The sequence below is a fragment of the Schistocerca gregaria genome, chromosome 2 (genome assembly GCF_023897955.1).
Source record: "Schistocerca gregaria isolate iqSchGreg1 chromosome 2, iqSchGreg1.2, whole genome shotgun sequence".
In the NCBI taxonomy this organism is placed as follows: Eukaryota; Metazoa; Arthropoda; class Insecta; order Orthoptera; family Acrididae; genus Schistocerca; species Schistocerca gregaria.
In genome coordinates, this window is record NC_064921.1 from 632522010 (window position 1) to 632546886 (window position 24877).

General features: G+C 39.1%; 1 protein-coding gene across 1 annotated transcript in view; it reads right to left on the reverse strand.

Annotated features, from left to right (window-relative positions):
* Positions 1-24877, reverse strand: part of LOC126334649 (E3 ubiquitin-protein ligase Su(dx)) — a 114003-nt gene that overhangs the window by 86466 nt on the left and 2660 nt on the right. The window contains exons 2-3 of the mRNA XM_049997094.1: positions 6247-6349; positions 5921-6062 (exon numbers count right to left, since the gene is read on the reverse strand). Of these exons, the coding sequence (XP_049853051.1) occupies positions 5921-6062; positions 6247-6292 (188 nt within the window). The 5' untranslated portion in view covers positions 6293-6349. The remainder of the gene's footprint in view (positions 1-5920; positions 6063-6246; positions 6350-24877) is intronic.

Consider the following 24877-nt stretch of genomic DNA (forward strand, 5'->3'; position numbering starts at 1 on the left):
CATCTTTGGCCTCCAGTGATATCTCTTCATTGTTGTTGTACCTACAGTACAGTTATCTGCATCATAGCAGTATGCAACTTACCCAATATCAGCAATGTCTGGTTCATCAGGGAATAAACCTCCAATGAGTTCTAATTTCTTTCATTTTCTCCTTGTAATTGTTTTGCAAGACTTGTATGGGAGGAGGTAATATATTGACCAACTCTTTCCAGTATATACTCCCATGGAATTTCAATAGAAACCCTTTCAGTGATGTACAATAATTGTCCCTTACCAACTGCCACTTGAGTTTGTCGAGCTCTCTGCTAACTCTTGCACTGACTAATCAATCCCATGACAAAATGTTCCATTCTTTGTTGGATCTTTTCTGTATCTTATATTAATCCAACCTAGTGAAGGTCTCAGCCTGATGAGCAGAAACCAAGAACAAATCATATAAATATTTCTGTAAGCCACTTCATTCACAACTGAATTACATTTCCTTAAGATTATGAATCTCAGGCTGGCATCTGCTTTTGCTACAATTTGTTTTACACAGCAATTCCACTTTAAATCACTCCAGTTGGTTACACTTGCATATTCTGCAATTCTTACTGTTTCTGGTAATTAGTCTCCAATAGTTGTGGATTTTTTTTTTTTTGCCTATTTATATTCAATATGTTACATTTACTTATGTTCAGGGTCAACTGCCAGTCCGTGGCGCCACTCATGATCCTCTGCAGAGCATTCTGCAATTTGCTTGTCTTCTACCAGTGCTATCTTCCAATCAACAACTGTACTGTCTGCAAACATCCTCATTAAGCTTCTGACATTATCCATTACATCATTTATATATACTGTCAACTGTAAAGGCCATACCAAGCTATATGCAAGATCTGTCCCATACAACCTCCTACGACCACCTACTCCTGTCCAGTCACCAACATTACCTATCACATCAAAGGCGGGGCTACCTGCGAAACCAGTCATGTGATCTACTAGCTACGCTGTAACCACAGTGCTGCATTCTATGTAGGCATGACAACCAACAAGCTTCCTGTCCGCATAAAGGGCCACCGACAAACTGTGGCCAAAAAACAAGTGGACCACCTTGTAGCTGAACACGCTGCCAAACATGATACCCGCCATCTCAATGACTGCTTCACAGCCTGTGCCATATGGATCCTTTCCACCAACACCAGATTTTCTGAATTGCGCAGGTGGGAACTTTCCCTGCAATACACCCTGCATTCCCGTAACCCTACTGGCCTCAACCTTTGTTAGTCACTGTCCTCACCCATCCAGGACCCTCCCTGTTCCCATTCCAGCACTGCACAGCCGTCATTTCACCGCCACACTCATTCTTTTAATTTCTTGTATTTTTATTTCTCTCCTTTCCGCTACTTATCACCTCCCCCCTCCACACCTTCTCCCCTACACTGCAACACTTCACTCTCCACCACTCCCACCATACTATCCCTCCCCCTCCCCAACCCAGTCACCACTTCCATCGTGAACTGGTGCTGATGCTAGCAGTGTAGTTTCAGCTCTCTGAGGCTGCAGACGTATGTGCAAGTTACACTTGCATGTGTGTGTGTGTGTGTGTGTGTGTGTGTGTGTGTGTGTGTGTGTGTGTGTGTGTGTACTGCTGACAAAGGCCTTAATGGCCAAAAGCTATGATTGTGTGAATCTTTTTATTGTGCCTATCGCGACTCAGTATCTCCACTATATGGTGAGTAGCAACTTTCCTTCTCTCGTATTGCTCCAAGATTTTTGGGATACTCCTAAAATTGTGTTCAAAACCATCAGTTTTGATCCATTAAGAACAATGTATTGAGTTCTGCCTGCAAGGAAGTACTGGATACAATCACAAATCTTATTTGATACCCAGTAAATTCATATTTTATTCACTAACCGAAACTGCAAAATTCCACCACATGCCTTCCTGCAATTAAGGAACACAACATTAACCTGGGTGCCTTTGTTTATGGCACTCTGGACCTCATGAACAAACTGAGCGAGATTTATGATTGCAGAGTCCACATTAGCTTTTCGAACAAAAAAATTTTGTTCCCCTAAAACTTCATAATATATGAGCATAAAATATGTTCCATACTTCAACAGATTTCCTTCCAGAAAACAGTATGGCCTGCCCCTTTATTTCCAGTCACTAAATACCCTTTCTTGCGCCAGCAACATATGATAGACTGCTGCTACAAGGGAAGCAAGTTCTTGCACATAATCTGTGAAGAATCTCACAAGTGTCTCACAGTGCCTAGATGTCTTTCCACTGCTGAGCAATTTTAGTCTATTTTCTATTTGATGAACATTTATGTCAATACCTGCAATTCCAACTTTCGTGTGATGACTGAACTCAGAAACAGTATAATGACCATCCAAGGTTGAATAGTTTTGGAAGACCAAATTCAGTATTTCAGCCTTTTCTCTGTCATCATTTGTTTTGATGTCAGCAAAATCACTGAGTGACTGAATATATGATTTTGATCTTATTACTGACTTCACGTAACAGAAAAACTTCTAGGAATTTTCAGTCATTCGAACTCAAACACTTCTTGCGAAGCTCTACTTACACTCATTTTGACTTTGTTCAGATTTTGTTTGCCAACTTCATTTTGACATCACTTAAATCTTTGATGAAGCACACTCTGTTTTCACAGCAACTTTCTGATGCAGCTCCTGAAGCATGGCGTGTTTTCCCTTACTTCAAATTTTGCTCACCACATAGTGTACAAGAGTATATTGAACAAAACTTTTGAAATTTATCCATTTATGTGCCACATCTTCATCTTCAGAGATGAATATTTGATGTTGAACAATTAGATACTCTGTAATTTGTATCCCATTATTCTTGCAAAGCAAAAATATTTTCTTACTTTTCTTAACATTCCATGCAACACTCAATAGTCACTGGTGTTCTTACAGCCCTACATTAATTGATGTCCTCTTCTATGTTAAATGATTAAAAAAGTTTGAGTCTGCTTGTTGTCAGGTCCACAACACAGCCCTCAGGAGTCAGTTCTCTAAATATATGCTCATGGTAATACTTGGACATGTCATTCAGAACAATCTCTCATGAATACTTGTCTCTAGCACCAGCTTTGATGGCATGTTGTCTCCACTTCTGTTACTACACACAAACAACATTACTGCACCCATCCATGTAGTCACAATTTTTCCCCTTGTGACATTATAAAATCCCCAAACAGGATTTTTCTTCTAATTAAAACAGTATTTTGAAATTAATGTGTAGTGCAGAAATATGGTAATATTTATTTATTTAATAAAATTGCAGCCAAATAGCTGTATACAGTTACTTTGCTTAACATTTTACATTTTTGCATATTCATTTATAGATTTCACTCTTTTACTGCACAATTCTATGTAATATCATTCACAGGCTTCATTACATAATCACACACACACACACACACACACACACACACACACACACACACACACACACACACACACACACATTGTGGTTGGGTCATGATACATGATAATCTTTGTTTTTGCGAATTAGATGATGAAAGCCATGAACAGATAATGTAGTTATGACAAGTCACAGTTCGAAGTTTGCAGCTGTCCATGAAGAGTTTATTATTGCTTCGATGCCGTAGAACTTTGGCCATACTTTTTCTCGTTTATCCTCCATGATCTTTAGTTAATTTCTGGAAGTCTTGGTGTATGGCATCATATATCGAAGTTTGATGTCTTCAATCAGGAATGTCTGTCTCACTAGCAGGTACACTAGTCTAGATCTTGTTGTCTTTGAGAGACCTAGTGCTTTTTTAGATAAGTCAATTTTATCTTTACTAGTGTTTCTAGATTTTTTTTCTGTCAGGTGGTCCTGTATAACCTCCATCCCATAGGCCAGGATTTGCAAGATCTTGTGTTGAATAATTTCACGGAAAGTAGACAGATGTTTTTGATGTCCTGTATTGCTATTATTGCTTGGGCCACACATTCTCTTGTATGTTTTGTGAAGCATTTGGCTGTTGGTTGCAATGTCACCCCTAGGTATTTAAAGTGTGATGGATTTTTTATTTTTGTTCTCTGATATCGATTTCCACATTCTTCGATGTTTTGCCTCCTTTTCTGAAAATCACCATTTCATTCTTTGTTACGTTTATGTTTAGTTATCTATTTATCTATTTTCTCAATGGTTTTCTGCAGCTTCTGCATATCTGTTGATCCTACAGCTATGTCATCAGCATATGCATATACGTATACATCATCTTCATTTTCTCCAATTCACAGTACTACTGCAGTGGCAAGAATGTACAACAAAGGGCTCATTGGATCACCCTGTAAGACTCTGTTCAATTGCAAAATGGGGTTATAAAAAGAGAGGTTGTCTGATATTGTGATTAAGTTTTATTCAAGGATTGACTTGATTATTCTTGCCCATATGCTATCTTCTCCCATTGCGTTTTCCAGTTTTCGGACAATGAGATCTCTTTCCAGTAGGTCAAAGGCTTTGGTAAATTATATGAACATTGTGTAGAACATTTGTTTCTTCTGTATTGCTTCGTCAATGTTTATCAGAAGAAGCCTGAATGCTGTAAGTGTTGATCTTCCAGATCTGAAGCCCAATTGTGGTTCTGAGAGATGGCTATCCACACAGGCTTTGTTTTTTTGTGTAATTATCTTTGAAAACATCTTGAACTGAGTATATTCTAGGGCTATGCCTCTGTACTTGTTTGTGTCCATTGGGTCTCCTCTACCTTTGTAGAGAACTTTTTATTATCAAGTGTTTCCACTGGGTCGAAATATGGAAATATTGCATTAGTGCAGTTGTTGATTACTGTGACAGCTACTCAGTTGTGCATACATGCCCAACAGCAAACTGTTGAGAGCAGTAGCATGTAGAGGTTGGAAATATTCTGCAATGCCAATAGCCAGGTGCAAGTGATTTTACTGCATCAGTCAACGACAGACAGGTAAAGGGACCTAAATCTGCAGTTATGACTTCAGACAATTTCTGCAATATCCACAACCTACTTCATTTATGAAAGAAGAGTGGCAGTCTTAAATGGACTGCATTACTTTAACATGGTCTACATCTGAAATAGGCTGGGTTAGGACAGCAGCCTTTCTTCCATAAATGAAGCAATAAGGTACAACAAATATGGTCTCAAGATGAAAGTGTGACAATTTAACTAGTGTTCCTTTAACTCCCCGGTATGGAAATGTGCATGTGAAATATTATTTTTATTTAAAAATTAGGTAGATTACATATAGAACATCACAATGCTGTTAACTGAATCTGTTGTGCATGTGTAAGAGCAAAGGACAATTAATTAATTTCATTACTATGAAAGACTCAGTGACGCAAAGACTACATTAGCAAACAGAAGCTTTACCTGTGTACCACAAAAACAAATTTAAGAATGTGAATCTGCAAAAATATGAACAGCTATTTATTTATCATGCAATAGTCTATGTGCCAGCGTTCTCAGCCTCAGAGGAAATATTTGAAATTAATATCTATATCAATCGCATGCTGTGTAGTGTTCTTCTTTAAGGTTAAGAATAACTGCTGATTTTCAAAGAACTTTTTAAAATTAGTGATCATCAGACAATTTCAGGGGAACAATATATCAATGCCTGAAAACAATGATTCCTGTACTTTAAAGGTGTGATCCCCACACGTTTTTACGAAAAACAGCTTCACCTTTTTTTATTGTCATAAGTCTTATTTACAGCTTTTTAAATATTCAGTAAATAAATCCCACAGTAGCCTCCTTTCAGTCAATTTTTCACACCACAACTGATGAATTTACTCAGTCCTTTTCTGGAATCAGATTTTCATAAGATTTATACTGTTGATGTGTTCAGAACTTCTTAATAATTAAAAAAAGCTCAACTTGTTTCCAAGAAACCATGGAGACGATTCAGTGAATTTTTTAGAACTTACACTGTGAACTCTTCATTCCACCTTGGTTGATATGTGTTTCTCACTACTTCTGTCTTTCTTGGAGACTTCTCATCAACAGAGAGCTCTACATAGGGATTAGGTTTCAAGAAGCTACTGTTTCCACGAAGATGAGCACATTCAACTGAAATAATAAACATAGAAAATCTAAGTTACAGTATGTTAAATACAGAATTACATTACTAACAGTGGATTAGTTACCAGAATATCAAGACCTTCCAAGTGTGAAACATAACAGCATTTAAATACTAAATAACAGCACATTCTTCCTGTGAACTTAATTTATTAATATATTGACTGGTACATACTTGTGACACTTAACTGATGGTAGCCAGGAGAAGCAGAGTCAGACATTCTCAATATATCCAATACTCCTTTCAGGAACCGTTTACACGATAAACATATCCAGATCTGAAATTTGAAGTCATTAAGTTCTGAAACAATAATATTCTCTCTTTTATATTTAACTAAAGATAGTTCCATGCAGTTTGTCTCTTCATTTGCACTATGGGCTGCACCAGCATTTAATTTCCCAAACTTTACAGTTCTTAGAAGCATTCCTGCATAAATACATCAATATCTAAATAGGGCGTACCATGACAACATTTTCTTCAATTACAGTTTACTAAACTCAATAAAGTTGTAATACGTTGGGTGGTACAATATGAGAAAAATGCTGAATGGTTTTAGTTGCTGCATATTGCATCTGTGGAACAGGCTAAGTAGAACAGCCCAATCCTAACTGAGTAAACGAGCCAACTCAACAATGCTGTAACTTAAGCCAAATCAATGTGGCCTCTGAGAACAGTACTCTGAACAAATGAACATTTGGTCAAAATTATTCTGTATCGGGGTAGGGGGACACTGTCTATGGAACAATGAATATAATAATGGATTAATATCTTGAGTTGTTTCAGCTACATGATCACTGGGGAATGTAGGCACAAAGACACTGCTGTTCCATGAGCAGCACTAAGTACAGTTGCAGTAGATATGGTGCAGAGAATTGCAGAGCCTGACGAAGTTGAACATCAGTGAAGAAAAGTTCCATATATGGAAAAAAGTATATATCTGGAGGTGGAGATGGTGTAAAACATTTCTCCCAGGAGGGAGGGCAGGAGGGAGGGAGGGAGAGGGGGGAGGGGGGGAGAGAGGAGGAGAGGGGAGGGGGGGGGGATGTCACCCATCACCTCAGATTTTCATGAAACTCTGCACGTTTGTTTATACTTATAACAAGAACTTTAACAAAACCTTTTTGCTCTCAGAATATATATATATATATATATATATATATATATATATATATATATATATATATATATATATATTAAAAACAAAGATTCCAAGACTTACCAAGCGGGAAAGCGCCGGCAGACAGGCACACAAACACAAAAACACAAACACACACACAGAATTGGAGCTTTCGCAACTGGCAGTTGCTTCGTCAGGAAAGAGGGAGGGAGAGGGAAAAATGAAAGGATGTGGGTTTTAAGGGAGAGGGTAAGGAGTCATTCCAATCCCGGGAGTGGAAAGACTTCCCTTAGGGGAAAAAAAGGACAGGTGTACACTCGCCCACACACACACACATCCATCCGCACATACACAGACAGAAGCAGACATATTTAGGCAAATGGATGCGGAATTCAGCAAATATTTACTATTTGCACGATATATAAGAGAGAATTGTCAGAACATGTGTTTCGATAAGTTCCAATGTGATAAGGAATATCACTCAATCCATGATAAGAAGATTGCAGCACTCCATTGATACAAATGTGATACAAATGGTCATCACTTCGAACACCTTCTGTAAATGGACATTCATGCCACCTTTGTGACCTTCACTGGCCTTCAAAGACCTTACTGTTTAAAAAAAAAATACAGTTGACCTTCATACCTCTGATTTAATCCCACTTAGCAACAAAACATCAATGTCATATTATGGCCCCCGATGTCCCATGCAACATTTGCCCCACAAACTTTTCAGCTACTATCATACTTTCGGAGTTATTCTAGGTGGCAATAGTTAGTGACTCACCGTGTATATTATATTCTTTAAAAAATTACTGATTTAGTGACAGGAAAGCAAATAAATTTTCACACTTACAATTAATTTGCCTGCTTAGAATGAGTTATACTTAACCATGCTAATTTGATACCTTTTTACCTGTAGTAGTGAGACAGCGAGTGGATGAACTTACTTAAAATAACCCTTTTTCTTCACAAAAAGTATTTTGATTTCTGATGTGTGTGTCAATTAGCAAAAGACCCATTAATTTTTTTATTTTATTATGAAGCTTACAATCTAGGGGATTATTTATGACCAAAATCAGCTTCCCAGCAGGTTAGAGAAATGCAATATAAGCCTTTTTCCATATCCTCGCAATTTTTTTGAAATCGAAAATTGTCATAGATTAATATTTTTTAAACATTTTCTTCGTAACTTTACTGCTTCACTATCTTTTAACTATATGCCTTACTTAACTTCTGAAAAAAATCCAAATCAAAAGCCTCATAAACACCTGAGTTATGTGCGCAGAAGTTCCTGAGATACAGGGTTACAAATCCTTGAATGTTCTGAAGTGAAATGAGCCTCACGTAAAGTGAATTTGTCAGAAAAGTTAAACTGGTTATGAGGATGTTCAGTTTAATATAACCAACACCAGTAGAAATATTACTGAATTTATTTCTCTGTAACTCTAACACTTTCATATATAGGTATTTATTGAAGATGGTAAAATCAAGTCACTGACCTTGAGTTTCAACTAACACACAAAAGATGCATACTGATTATTGGCTGAATTAAAGACAGTTCTATGGCAGATAGGAGCATTTCACCTGCAATGACAAATAAAACTGCTCTATTTGGCACATAATCCTATTGTTGCCAGAGAAATTTGCCAGCTGGGTGACAATTGGTCATTTGATGTAATCACATATCAGAGCCACACAAATGGAAAGTTACACTGTGAAAACGCTACAGGAACTTAACTTTCCATGTGTACTCATGACAATGATCTACTACAGCTTTCTCATGAAAAATCACAATGACCAGAGAAACTTACAGTGCCACCACCAACAATCAGTGAATGATAGGGGACAGTGAATAAACTTGTTGTAGCTGGGATTCACAGTCATAAAAATCTTTTTGAGGGACATCATCTTCACACCAGTGACTGTTATAAGTTTTTATTACACTATTGTAATTTCAGCCTCAGGCCACTATCAAGTGCTGATATTATGGCTTTAAGCCATGTCAACGTAATGTAAGCTGACACATTTGTATGTCGCCGTCAATACTGTTAAATACATTCATGACGTTGTTACATAGTGCGAGCACAAGTATTCAAATATCGTAAAACAAAAGCACTAGACAATGGCCTAAGGCCAAAACTGCAACGGTGTTGTTACATCTTGTAACAGTCACTGGCGTGAAGATGATGTCCTTTAAAAGAGGGGGACAGTGACCGTCAGCTAGATAACTTAAAGAAATAGCAGATATGTAAGAGTACTTCATCCACTAAACCAATACCGGAGGAAACAACATCTACATCTACATCTCTACATCTAGATCCGTACTCCGCAAGCCACCTGACGGTGTGTGGCGGAGGGTACCCTGAGTACCTCTATCGGTTCTCCCTTCTATTCCAGTCTCGTATTGTACGTGGAAAGAAGGACTGTCGGTATGCTTCTGTGTGGGCTCTAATCTCTCTGATTTTATCCTCATGGTCTCTTCGCGAGATATACGTAGGAGGGAGCAATATACTGCTTGACTCTTCGGTGAAGGTATGTTCTCGAAACTTCAACAAAAGCCCGTACCGAGCTACTGAGCGTCTCTCCTGCAGAGTCTTCCACTGGAGTTTATCTATCATCTCCGTAACGCTTTCGCAATTACTAAATGATCCTGTAACGAAGCGCGCTGCTCTCCGTTGGATCTTCTCTATCTCTTCTATCAACCCTACCTGGTGCGGATCCCACACTGCTGAGCAGTATTCAAGCATTGGGCGAACAAGCGTACTGTAACCTACTTCCTTTGTTGTCGGATTGCATTTCCTTAGGATTCTTCCAATGAATCTCAGTCTGGCATCTGCTTTACCGACGATCAACTTTATATGATCATTCCATTTTAAATCGCTCCTAATGCGTACTCCCAGATAATTTATGGAATTAACTGCTTCCAGTTGCTGACCTGCTATTTTGTAGCTAAATGATAAGGGACCTATCTTTCTATGTATTCGCATCACATTACACTTCGCTACATTGAGATTCAATTGCCATTCCGTGCACCATGCGTCAATTCGCTGCAGATCCCCCTGCATTTCAGTACAATTTTCCATTGTTGCAACCTCTCGATACACCACAGCATCATCTGCAAAAAGCCTCAGTGAACTTCCGATGTCATCCACCAGGTCATTTATGTATATTGTGAATAGCAACGGTCCTATGACACTCCCCTGCGGCACACCTGAAATCACTCTTACTTCGGAAGACTTCTCTCCATTGAGAATGACGTGCTGCGTTCTGTTATCTAGGAACTCCTCAATCCAATCACACAATTGATCTGATAGTCCGTATGCTCTTACTTTGTTCATTAAACGACTATGGGGAACTGTGTCAAACGCCTTGCGGAAGTCAAGAAACACGGCATCTACCTGTGAACCCGTGTCTAAGGCCCTCTGAGTCTCGTGGACGAATAGCGCGAGCTGGGTTTCACACGATCGTCTTTTTCGAAACCCATGCTGATTCCTACAGAGTAGATTTCTAGTCTCCAGAAAAGACATTATACTCGAACATAATACGTGTTCCAAAATTCTACAACTGATCGACGTTAGAGATATAGGTCTATAGTTCTGCACATCTGTTCGACGTCCCTTCTTGAGAACGGGGATGACCTGTGCCCTTTTCCAATCCTTTGGAACGCTTCGCTCTTCTAGAGACCTACGGTACACCGCTGCAAGAAGGGGGGCAAGTTCCTTCGCGTACTCTGTGTAAAATCGAACTGGTATCCCATCAGGACCAGCGGCCTTTCCTCTTTTGAGCGATTTTAATTGTTTCTCTATCCCTCTGTCGTCTACTTCGATATCTACCATTTTGTCAACTGTGCGACAATCTAGAGAAGGAAGCACAGTGCAGTCTTCCTCTGTGAAACAGCTTTGGAAGAAGACATTTAGTAATTCGGCCTTTAGTCTGTCATCCTCTGTTTCAGTACCATTTTGGTCACAGAGTGTCTGGACATTTTGTTTTGATCCACCTACCGCTTTGACATAGGACCAAAATATCTTAGGATTTTCTGCCAAGTCAGTACATAGAACGTTACTTTCGAATTCATTGAAAGCCTCTCGCATAGCCCTCCTCACACTACATTTCGCTTCGCGTAATTTTTGTTTGTCTGCAAGGCTTTGGCTATGTTTATGTTTGCTGTGAAGTTCCCTTTGCTTCCGCAGCAGTTTTCTAACTCGGTTGTTGTACCACGGTGGCTCTTTTCCATCTCTTACGATCTTGCTTGGCAGATACTCATCTAACGCATATTGTACCATGGTTTTGAACTTTGTCCACTGATCCTCAACACTATCTGCACTTGAGACAAAACTTATGAACAGTTACACCACCTACAACATTTATTCATTACAAGAAAGAAATCTTTTTGCAAAAAAGGATATCTGCAAACTGCACATCATTAGCTAGGATCACATAGGTCTATTTCACATTAAGCAACTGTACAGTGTACGGCAGGGAGTACTTCACCCAAATGTGAGGGACAGTCCTATTCAATTTCCAACTGTATATGCCACAGTATGTACCCTGATGTCACTTATCTCATTCTCAAGATCCATATGTGAAATTATATGATGGCAACAGTACAATTGTTTTAGTCTTTTCTTATACTAGTTCTTTAAATTCATACAACACTATGTGAGAACATCATCACTTTTCTTCAAAATTTTCCCATTTCAGTTCCTATACACCTCTACTAAATTTGAATGGACACTACTGACTTGTCACAATCTGTGCCATATATCTCAGGATTCATTTAATGTAGCCTACACTGCCATCCCACTTCGTAAGAATTCCCAACACGGGCAGTATTCTTGACTCTGGTACACTAGTGTAGTGCATGCAATGTTTTGTTTATTTCTTGCATAACCCTTGCAAGGAATCAAAATCTTCTACTGACTTTTCCTGCTACTGATTTCCTGCTGTCATCCACTGTCATATAATTTTGTAGTATTATCTCACATTTTTCAACAATATTACTACTGATCTTGTAACTGAATCCTATTGATACAAAGCTCTTATGTTTCCAGCCAAATGAGTTCACTGAAATAGCTTGACTGGAAACCCGAGAGCTTCATACTAGTTCAATTCACTGAGAAAGACAGCGAGGTCAAACCCTATTGCATTCTATCTTCAGTTAGGAACATTATATTACATTTACCCACATTTAAAGACAGCTATCATTCAGCATATCAACTGAGTATTTTCTATATTATTCTTCATTTTCTTATCGTCACCCAATGACAATACTTTCTTGCTGCAACAGCTTTAGCAATGGACAAACAGAGTGCAGATAATCATCTGCTTGATTGTTTATGTATACTGTGAACAATTAGAATTCACCAATCATTTAAAACCGTGGAACTTTCAACAGTTCCCTCCCTTTACCTCTGTGAGGCAATAATAGTTTAAGTCAGCAAACCAAAATTACTTATGGACAATCACTTTAATCATTCGTGCAACCTATGGAATAAAGATAATTTTATACTTACTGTTAATCAACCAAAAGTATATACTCAAACTCCCCAATATGTGAGAATGAGAATCTTCAATAAGCTAATAGATAGAAACACTGGGTACAAGAAACTACGTCTCTTGGAAAATAAGTGCTATGATATAATGATACAGAACATTACTCTGCTGAGGAAGAATCCGTGGTGCACACACTAATAATTTCAGTAAGATGTCAGTGAGTATTGGCACTATTACATAAACATGACTTTATTCTCAGAAAAATATTGCCTATGGAATACTGCTCCAGCTCTGCAACTATAATTTTACCTAAGAGATATATGTTGTTAATTTTTGACACATCTCCTGTACCATAATCTGATTGTTCAGAAGTGCTTGTTATGAGATGAATAAAGCAGTATTCTCTTACACTTTCTTCCAATACTCAAAATAGTATTCCAATTTTTGTTGAAAATTTTAAATAAATATAATTTACTAATTCCAATTAGTCAAAACATTCTTTACATACTTGCATACATGCTCTGCTTTTGTATTTGTTTTCAATCAACAAAATGGCACAGTGTTGAATGCCTCTGGAAATTGAGGAAGATATGATCCTGAGTTCTCCTGCATCTTAAGTTTGTAATATATCGTAAGTGGAGAAAGTGTGCCACATTGCACACAATCGCAGTGAACCTAATCTAATTCTTTGGCGAAATTACTATTTTTGAGCTAAGAATGTGCTCCGGCACCCTGCAGACACACACAATAGATATTGGTTTGTTACATAAAATATGGGAAAAGGCAACCACTCATCTATAGCAGATTGATGCATGGGGTACAGAAACATGTCACAGTAAAGTGGAACAAGAGGTAGTGTTCATAAGCTGATGTCAATGCTGTTTTTATTTCTGTGGTCCACACATCAATCCACTATAGTTCACTTGTTGACTTTCCCTTACTTTACATATTGCTCCATCCACGAATTTCCATTATTGTTGTAGATATGGGGTTGCAAGTCTGAGCATCTGATCTTTTACCCATTTTATAAACAGGACAGTCTTGCACTTCTTTTAGTCAGACAGACTGGTTCACTACGCAATAGCTTTTCAATTTACACTCCTGGAAATTGAAATAAGAACACCGTGAATTCATTGTCCCAGGAAGGGGAAACTTAATTGACACATTCCTGGGGTCAGATACATCACATGATCACACTGACAGAACCACAGGCACATAGACACAGGCAACAGAGCATGCACAATGTCGGCACTAGTACAGTGTATATCCACCTTTCGCAGCAATGCAGGCTGCTATTCTCCCATGGAGACGATCGTAGAGATGCTGGATGTAGTCCTGTGGAACGGCTTGCCATGCCATTTCCACCTGGCGCCTCAGTTGGACTAGTGTCCGTGCTGGACGTGCAGACCGCGTGAGACGACGCTTCATCCAGTCCCAAACATGCTCAATGGGGGACAGATCCGGAGATCTTGCTGGCCAGGATAGTTGACTTACACCTTCTAGAGCACGTTTGGTGGCACGGGATACATGCGGACGTGCATTGTCCTGTTGGAACAGCAAGTTCCCTTGCCGATCTAGGAATGGTAGAACAATGGGTTCGATGGCGGTTTGGATGTACCGTGCACTATTCAGTGTCCCCTCGACGATCACCAGAGGTGTACGGTCAGTGTAGGAGATCACTCCCCACACCATGATGCCGGGTGTTGGCCCTGTGTGCCTCGGTCGTATGCAGTCCTGATTGTGGCGCTCACCTGCACGGCGCCAAACACGCATACGACCATAATTGGCACCAAGGCAGAAGCGACTCTCATTGCTGAAGACGACACGTCTCCATTCCTCCCTCCATTCACGCCTGTCGCGACACCACTGGAGGCGAGCTGCACGATGTTGGGGCGTGATCGGAAGACGGCCTAACGGTGTGCGGGACCGTAGCCCAGCTTCATGCAGACGGTTGCGAATTGTCCTCGCCGATACCCCAGGAGCAACAGTGTCCCTAATTTGTTGGGAAGTGGCGGTGCGGTCCCCTACGGCACTGCGTAGGATCCTACGGTCTTGGCGGGCAACCGTGCGTCGCTGCGGTCCGGTCCCAGGTCGACGGGCACGTGCACCTTCCGCCGACCACTGGCGACAACATCGATGTACTGTGGAGACCTCACGCCCCACATGTTGAGCAATTCGGCGGTACGTCCACCCGGCCTCCCGCATGCCCACTATACGCCCTCGCTCAAAGTCCGTCAACTGCACATACGGTTCACGTCCACGCTGTCGCGGCATGCTACCAGTGTTAAAGACTGTGATGGAGCTACGTATGCCACGGCAAACTGGCTGACATGACGGCGGCGGTGCTGAAATGCTGCGCAGCTAGCGCCATTCGACGGCCAACACCGCGGTTCCTGGTGTGTCCGCTGTGCCGTGCGTGTGATCATTGCTTGTACAGCCCTCTCGCAGTGTCCGTAGCAGGTATGGTGGGTCTGACACACCGGTGTCAATGTGTTCTTTTTTCCATTTCCAGGAGTGTATATGAGATAGAGAAGAGGTAATTCTGAAGTATATTCACTGTAAAATATAATGGGAATTCCACCAGGGTCTGGTGTCTTGTTTAATTTAAGCAATCTTATTTTTTAATGTTGAGAAGGTTCAATTACGTGTCACCTTTCTTTGGTGTGTGTGTGTGTGTGTGTGTGTGTGTGTGTGTGTGTGTGTGTTGGCCAGATGGTGGTACAGTAGAGGGACATACATATGTGAATGTTTATTTAAATGCTTAATATCAATTCAGTTTCAGCAAGATTGATTTGGTGGAAGGTTTAGGACCAGTCATTGACTTATATGAAGGAAAAGAACTTCTTAGTTTTCTGATAGATAATGGATGTTGCGGAAACAGCTGTAGGCTTTCACACACAAAATCATAGCTTTCTAATTTTATATATTGGTTTTCTTACTCTGTCTTCTGTATTAAAGTGTAATAATATCTTCTTTCACAGCATTCCCCAAATGGTATTCTTATTCTTTGTTTTTTTTTAATCATCTTATTAAGTACACATTTATTTCATGATGTGTTTGAACTTTAGTCATGAAATCCCTATTTTCGCTGGGTTTGAACTGTGTGATCTGAATCTTTAAAGCAGAAATGAAAGTGACTTTTACTTCTACCAAACACAAATACTCCCTTGAATTCAAGAGAGATGTACAGACTGATTGTGTGTGCCAATGGACGAATACATATGCACAAAAAACTGCACACAATAAACGATGTCTCTTGTCAACACAACAGAGACGGTCAGTGTTTCACGCCACCCTCATGACTTACACAGTTTTAACTTCAAAAACCTCTTTCTCAGTACTCTTCTAACTACAGGAAATCTTTACATACAACAACTTATGCAAAGCTAGCAAGAGTGAACCTGCATTCTCAGTTCAATTCAGTACAGTACACTGTGCTTCCAGTCATGAATAGGATGGTATGACTTGTGTGCACTGCTGTCTGTCAACATGCATCAGGGAGCTATCAAAGCGTTATAGGATGCGAATATTGTCATTTCACTGCAAGATGGGTTATCAGTACAGTAAATTGTATGCCAAATTGGCATACACCACCACGACAAACCTGAATATTATACTACTATAGCGAGCCACAAAACACTGAAGCTCTGTCTCACAGTTGATGCCTGTGGATAACATCAGCTGATGACTGGTACTTACAAATTGTGGCTTGTTTGTACCCCCAGGAAAATGTAATGGAACTACCTATTTTGGAGACAACTGAGAGGGCTACGTCAGCTGAGACAGATTCAACAGTCCACACATGATCAACTGACCTCTAGGCATCCATTACAAACAACAGCCCAAATCCCCTAGCACAAATGTGTTCACAGAAAGTGTACCTGGAACAGAAACTGGATCAATGGTATTGTGACAATTACAGATTTTACTGATATGTGATGACAGACACAGCAGAGTGTGGAAGCAACCAGGTACCAACACATGTCTCAGGTGTGCAGTCTCACGTCTGGCAGCGAGGTGAGTTACTTGTGTTTTTGACTGGTACTGTGGACAAATATGGGACACCTCTTCTGTCAAACCTAATTTGGGGATGTATGGTATTGAGACAGGATTGTCCAATCTACTGCGTAGCTTTACAATCAACATTTCACCAATCAGATTGTATTTCAAAATGATAATATGTAAGCAAACTGTGTCCATCCTACAAACATTTTCCTCAAGGAGGCATGACTCAACCAAATGAAATGGCCTGTAGTATATGCCAACATGAATCCCCCTAAACATGATTGGGGCCAGCTGGTGAAACTTGCCATGTTTTGTCACAGGAACACTACTCCCACATGAAAGCACCTCAAAATGAGAGAGAGGCTCAAGTAGCAATATCTTAACCACCTTGTGGGCAGCATGCTGAAGATGATTTGATCAAGTTACCCAACAGCAGATTTTGTTTACACAAGCATGCACTTTATGTCGTTTTTATTCCACAGACAAAATTATTTCATTAGTTTTGTAAGATTTATGTATTCATTCAATGCTCCCCATGAATCTAAGACCATATATGTTCATAGACATGAAGGGGGCCCAAAAACTTTATATGAAGTCTAGTTCACCCCAATCATTGCACATACATTCAGCAGTTATAGAGGGTGAAATTGCAAACCTGGTGTATGCTATTGTCCCTCATAGATCAGTGATATAGCGACTCTGTGAGGAATGGCTTGAGCCTACCCTTATACCTTAAGAACCCTTTTGAAGAGCTGTACTTTCAGCAAGACTGTGAACAACCCCATTTCCAAACTGCATTAGAGTTGTTCAGTGAATAGTACAGAAACATCAGAACATTTGCCAATCAAATGAGAACCTTTTACCACAACATCCTGGTCACTTCTTGGGTGCTGACAGTTATGCAGCGTAATGTTTCAATCACTATTCTCAAGCTGTGGGCAGTTCCTAAGTAGTTACAGATCAGCATTGTTGCATGGTGCTTCTTGTGTATTGAGGAATCTTTGGTATGACAAGTTGTCATTGACAACAGAGGCACTACATGAAGTTAGGAAGCTGTGTCTAATTCTATCCCTCCTCCGCTTATATTACATCAGAGAGGCCTATTTCAAATGGTGTGAATCTCCTCATCAAAGAAAATGTTCAGCATTGTGGAATAAAATTGCTTTGGAAAGAAATATTAACAATTAACTCTTATTACTTTATCACTGGTAATTTGTGTTATTCTACTTGCACATAAACGTGTTCCAAATGTATCCTATAAATCAGAGAAACTTTTTTTGTAACTATCCTATTTAATTAAACATCTTAGTACTAGTTTCTCCATATATCCATAAGCACAATGATGATGAAGGTCGGACGATAACAGTAACCTAAATACTGCAATAATTAGATCTGTTTATAATAAGCATTATTACCTACCACATTACAAACAAGGATTTACAACTCTCAGTTTATCAATTCTGGATACACATGTAATTTAGAAACAATATTTAGTAACTTACGCTTTTACTGCATTAATGAACTGTTGCGATTTCACCAAACTGCTCTGACCCACCACATAATTGTGTTGTGTGATGCCATATTGGTGCAGTGTTTTGAATTGGATTGTGTCTGATATTATTAGTGCTGTGTGTTTCTTATGGTTAGAAATTTAAGCAAGTTTTTCTCTTTTTGTCAGTAATGACAGAGAAATTTATGATTAGAACATGGACTGCTGCAATGGGCAAAGACGTGATTCCATGATCAAGTTTCTACAGTTATTTGGACTGATTGAGAGAGAGAGAGAGAGAGAGAGAGAGAGAGAGAGAGAGAGAGAGAGAGAGAGAGAGAGAGAGAGAGAGAGCATGCACTCCAGTGCGTTATTCACCAGCCTAGATTTTTGTGACAGTGATCTGGGTTGGGAAGTAGTTTTAAGTAGTTTAATGAATTCTGGAATTTTTTCTTGTTAGTGTTTGATAACTGTGTTGAATTGTGGTCGGGAGGTACAATGGATACTTGTTTACCATCACTGGTTGGATTATCTTTTTGATATAACTATGTGATTTTTGGGTTGCTCTGCTGTGGACTTCAATTTAGGAAAGACAGATAAAGTGAAGGCTTAGATAACAGACTGAAGATTGAAGAGTGTTGGTTTCCAGTACTGAGGGTTTTGTTTTAGATGCCATGTAGGTCAAGTGAAATTTGTGGTATGGAGATTTGGAGTTTTGTGGGAGTTCATAGTATCAATAACTTCATTTGAGCTATACAGGTCAGGTGAAATTTGCAACACTGAGTTTTCAAGTTGTGAGGGGGTTTCAAGGGCTTTGTTTGAGCTATACAGGTCAAGAAAATTTAAAAAGGGAAATGGATACATTAAAGTTAGATATAGAGGGAATTAGTGAAGTTCGGCGGCAGGAGGATCAGGACTTCCGGTCAGGTGAATACACAGTTATAAATACAAAATCAAATAGGGGTGATGCAGGAGTAGCTTTAATAATGAATAAAAAGAATAGGAATACATATAAACTACTATGAACAGCATAGTGAACATGCTATTGTAGCCAAGATAGACACAAAGCCCATGCCTACCACAGTAGTACAGTTTATAAGCCAACTAGCTCCAAAGATGATGAAGAAATTGAAGAAATGTATGGTGAGATAAAAGAAATTATTGAGACAGTCAAGAGAGATGAAAATTTAAGAGTCATGGGGGACTGGAATTCAAGAGTAGGAAAAGGAGAGAAGAAAAAATAGTAGGTGAACATGGAATGGGGGTAAGGAATGAAAGAGGAAGCCACATAGTAGAATTTTGCACAGAGCATAACTTAATCACAGCTAACACTTAATTTAAGAATCATGAAAGAAAGTTGTATACATGGAAGACACCTGGAGACACTGGAAGCTTTCAGACAGATTATATAATGGTAAGACAGAGATTTAGGAACCAGGTTTTAAATTGTAAGACATTTCCAGGGTCAGACGTGGACTGTAGATTAGAACTGATGGAACTGCAAAAAAGTGGGAATTTAAGGAGATGGGACCTGGATAAACGGGCAGAACCAGAAATTTGAGAGAGTTTCAGGGAGAGCATTAGAGAACAATTGACAGGAATGGGGGAAAGAAATACAGTAGAAGAAGAATGGGTACCTCTGAGGGATGAAAAAGTGAAGGCAGCAGAGGATCAAGTAGGTAAGAAGACAAGGGCCAGTAAAAATCCTTCAATAACAGAAGAGATACAGAATTTAATTGATGAAAGGTAAAATGTAAAAATGCAGTAAAGAATCAAGCAAAAAGGTATACAAACATCTCAAAGATGAGATCGACAGGAAGTGCAAAATGGCTAAGCAGGGATGGCTAGAGGACAAATGTAAGGACGTAGAGGTAGATATCCCCGGGGGTAAGACAGATACAACCTACAGGAAAATTACAGAAGACTTTGGAGAAAAGAGAACCACCTGTATGAACATCAAGCACTCAGCTCAGTAGAGAAAGCAAAAAATGGATCGAATCCCTCTGAGCACTATGCGACTTAACTTCTGAGGTCATCAGTCGCCTAGAACTTAGAACTAATTAAACCTAACTAACCTAAGGACATCACACACATCCATGCCCGAGGCAGGATCTGAACCTGCAACCGTAGTGGTCGCTCGGCTCCAGACTGTAGCGCCTAGAACCGCACGGCCACTCGAGCCGGCAGAGGGGAAAGCAGAAAGATGGAAGGAGTATATAGAGGGTCTGTACAAAAGCAGTGTACTTGAGGGAATTTTATGAAAATGGAAGAGGATGTACATGAAGAAGAAACAGGAGATATGATACTGTGTGAAGAAGTTGACAGAGCGCTGAAGAACCTAAGTTGGAACAAGGACGCTGGAGTAGACAACATTCTATTAGAACTACTGATAGCCTTGAAAAAGCCAACCATCACAAAACTCTACCATCTAGTGAGTAAGATGTGTGAGACAGGTGAAATACCCACACTGTTCAAGAAGAATATAGTAACTCCAATCCCAAATAAAGCAGGTGTTGACAGGTGTGAAAATTAGCAATCCATGAGTCTAGTAAGTCATGGCTGCGAAATACTAACATGACTTCTTTAAAGACAAATGGAAACCCTAAAAATTATCTTAGAAGATAGATCAAGGAAAGGCAAACCTATGTTTCTAACATTTGTTGATTTAGAGAAAGCTTTTGACTATGTTGACTGGAATACTCTCTTTCAAATACTGAAGGTGGCAAGGTTTGGTTGGTTTGTGGGATTGAAGGGACCAGAATACTGAATGTGGCAAGGGTCAAGTACAGGGAGTGAAGAGCTATTTAGAATTTCTACAGAAAACTGAGGGCAGTTATAAGAGTTGACGGGCATGAAAGGGAAGCATTGGTTGGGAAGGGAGTGAGAGTGGGTCATAGCCTATCCCTGATGTTATTCAATTCGTATACTGAGCAAGCAGTAAAGGAAAGAACACAAAAATCTAGAGTAGGAATTAAAGTCCACGGAGAAGCAATAAGAACTTTTTAGGTTTGCCAGCGACTCTGTAATTCTGTCAGAGACAGCAAAGGACAAGGAAGAGCAGTTGAATGGAATGGACAGTATCTTGAAAGGAGGATATAAGATGAATGTCAACAAAAGCAAAACAATGATAATGGAATGTAGTCAAATCAAATTAGGTGATGCTGAGGGAATTACATGAGAGAATGAGACACTTAAAGTAGTAGATGAGTTTTGCTATTTATGGAGCAAAATAACTGGTGATGGTCAAAGTAAAGAGGATATAAAATGTAGACTGGCTATGGGAAGAAAAAGTGTTTCAGAAGAAGAGAAATTTGTTAACATCGAGTATAAATTTAAGTGTCGCGAAGTCTTTTCTGGAAGTATTTGTATGGAGTGTAGCCATGAATGGAAGTGAAACAGGGATGATATACAGTTTAGACAAGAAAAAATAGAAGCATTCTAAATCTGGTGCTACAGAAGAATTTAGATGATTAGATAGGTAGATTATGTAACTAATGATGAGGTACTGGACAGAACTGGGGAGAAGAGGAATTTGTGACGCAACTTGACTAGAAGAAAAGATCGGTTGGTAGGACGCATTCTGAGGCATCAAGAGATCACCAATTTAGTACTGGTGGGAAGCGTGGAGGGTAAAAATTGTAGAGAGAGACTGAGAGATGAATAAACTAAGCAGAATCAGTAGGATGTAGATTGCAGTAGTTAATCAGAGATGAAGCTTTCACAGCATAGAGTAGCGTGGAGAGATGCATCAAACCAGTCTCTGGATTGAAGAACACAAAAATAACAGGTCAAGTAAAATTTATGATACCAATGGTTTTTTGCTTTTGCACAATTTGGTCGTGTTCAAAGTTGTGAATTTTGTATGTTTAATTTTTAGGTTAAAATTTGTTTTGGTATTGTATCATTATTCTCATTGTCATATATTTAGTTTTTACCTACTCAAGACCCCCTACTTCCAGCAGCAATCCCATTAGTTTCATTTTATTTCTAGATTTAAATACTTCACATTATTTATGGTTTTTCATGGCTGTAATGAGTGGCATCATAATCACCATATTATATATGCTTGAAATAGAGCTGTCTGCCGCATTGATGATGTCATGGATCAAAAGAGATGGATGGAATCACAACGTTCGGTAACCCCTTTTTATTTGCTGTATGGTTTTCTCAGATTTCCAATTTTTTGCCTTACTTCTGTAAGCAACTCGGTGAATACCTTTGCACTTGAATAAAGACTTTCATACTGATCATCTGGCATGGAAAAGTACACTAATATGAATTCTTTGTTGTTAATTGTGGGAGGAAAGGTGTTTCATTTGGAATTGATTTCTGTTTGTGGTTGTTAACACTACTAAAGAGTAAATTTATTGCAAAGTAAGCAAAGCATTCTGAGGTCTTTGATAAAGTTTTTACGAGATTTTTTGTCATCTACATTAAATATCCTCACAGCTTTTTCTCTAGAAAGGAGACTGTAGCTGAATATCATACAGAATACTCTCTGGACAACAAGGAGTAAATGCATGCAAGATCAACCAACAACTAAAATGAGCTCAAAATACACAGCACAATACACTGCAATTTGCTTTCCTTCAACTTATTGCTATATTATTGATTTTTTCCTTTGCTGTTCATGTGGGCAGCACAAAGAGTTTAAAAAAATTTGTGACCCATAGTGTCCATTTATTTATCTAAATTTACAAAACTCAATTTTCATTATAACTATATGCAGACATCATAACAGTAAAATGAAGACTGTACAGCCCAGATTTTTCTGTAAAACAGTTGCCGTATTTTTCAAAATGAGCGCAGGAAATGAAATACAATATCATTGCTTATGTTTCAAATAACTACAATGAAAAATGAGGAACAAATTATGTGTCACTCATAAGACAAAGATTTTAAGAGCATATTGAAATAGGAAGGCCACCAGTTAATATGCGTCAAAATAACACAAACCTGATGAAGTCTGCAGATGACTAGAGTTAAACAATGTACGAAGATTTTATAATTCCTAATAACAAACAAAATCATTGTTCCAATAGAAGCATAACATAATTTAAAGTACTTATGGATATTCAGCAAATCAAATCAAGAAGTGTATCAACATTTCCAAAATTCTGCCTGCAGAAGAGCACTGTTGAATCTACACCAATCTCTTTGAAATATCAAGGAATACATCACAATTATGAGCTGCACCAAAATAAAATTACAGACATCGTAAGAAATTTACCAAGCAGCATTAAACAATAAGCTATCATGGCAACTGATCAAAGACATGATGGACGTACATGCCCCAACCTATCCAGCAAATCAGACTGTTAAAAAAAAGGGGGGGGGGGGGATTTTCATCAGGCACCTTAGGTTATGCTACAGTTCATGACTGTACAGTATCATAATCTTTAATGCAGAAGCCATCTTGACTACACTTATCTAAGTCTAGAATACAGTATGACAGACAACTTCATCCTCCTCCATGGTTGAACAGCATGATCCAGGGTAGTAAGTATTACATTTAAGTTTTTTTATCTTACACTCCCTGACATGATCCACACCCATGAGAATCATCTTATTTTTGGGTCTATGTAACAAAAACTAAATCTAATCTAATCTTTAGACTCAAAAATAATACACAAAAATGATCCTTTCAGCACATATTCAAGGAAAGTATACTCTTGCTATGGTTGATGTAAGTGTCATTTCTGATTCCGAAGCCTGGTGGCCTCCCTAATACAAAAGAACAAGTCTGTCTTTTAAAAGACTTATCTTGCACCTCCCAGGTGCGAGATATGTATCTTATCACTGTGGTTAGGCCTACATTACCCACACTGTTAAAAGTGGAAATACTATCAATCTGGATGCCGCAATTTAGCTGTAATGAATTGCTCACTAGCTGTCGCACCATTCCTATCTGAATTGCTCTGTTATTCTATCTGCAGGAATTAGTCTGACTGATTCAGTCTTTTTAACATGGTGCCAAATGACACTTCCAACATGACTGAAGATTTTTGCATCTCCTTGTCCCCACAACTGAAAGATCCCTCTCTAAATGGGGCTGGAGTGAAGTGCCTCTCCTTTCCAACCTTCCTTCCTTGAAGAAGGGATTAACAGTTCAGAAACCTGGAGAAAGTTTCTCTACCTTTTTAGTGATTATCTGCAGCACTGGCAATTTTGTCTCCTGAAGGTAAATACTAGTCAGCCATACTGTCCTAGTAATTTTAGTTTGCTCAATGTAGAAGTAGATTGTTTTACACGTTACTTCCTCTTGCATGGATACAGTGCATTGCCTGGATGTGTGTCACTGTTCAAAATAACACCTACTCCATTCAAATTTTTGTCACATCATGGTGCAATGGGAATTTATATTTACAGCACAGGCCCCCTACATTTAACAATTGTACATTCTGAAAGAATGTAACAATATTATGAAAAGGATAGTTGCTACTCACCATATAGAAGATATGCTGAGTTGCAGATAAGAGACTGTCGGAAAATGAGCTTTCAGCCAGTAAAGCCTTTGTCAAAACACACACACGCAAACACAACTCACACACACATGACCACAGTCTCTGGCTTCAGCTGCCAGAGACTGTGGTCCTATGTGTTTGAGTTGTGTTTGCATTTGCACGTGTGTGTGTGTGTGTTTATTCAACAAAAGCATTGTTGGCCGACAGCTCACTTTCCGACCATCTTTTTGTTGT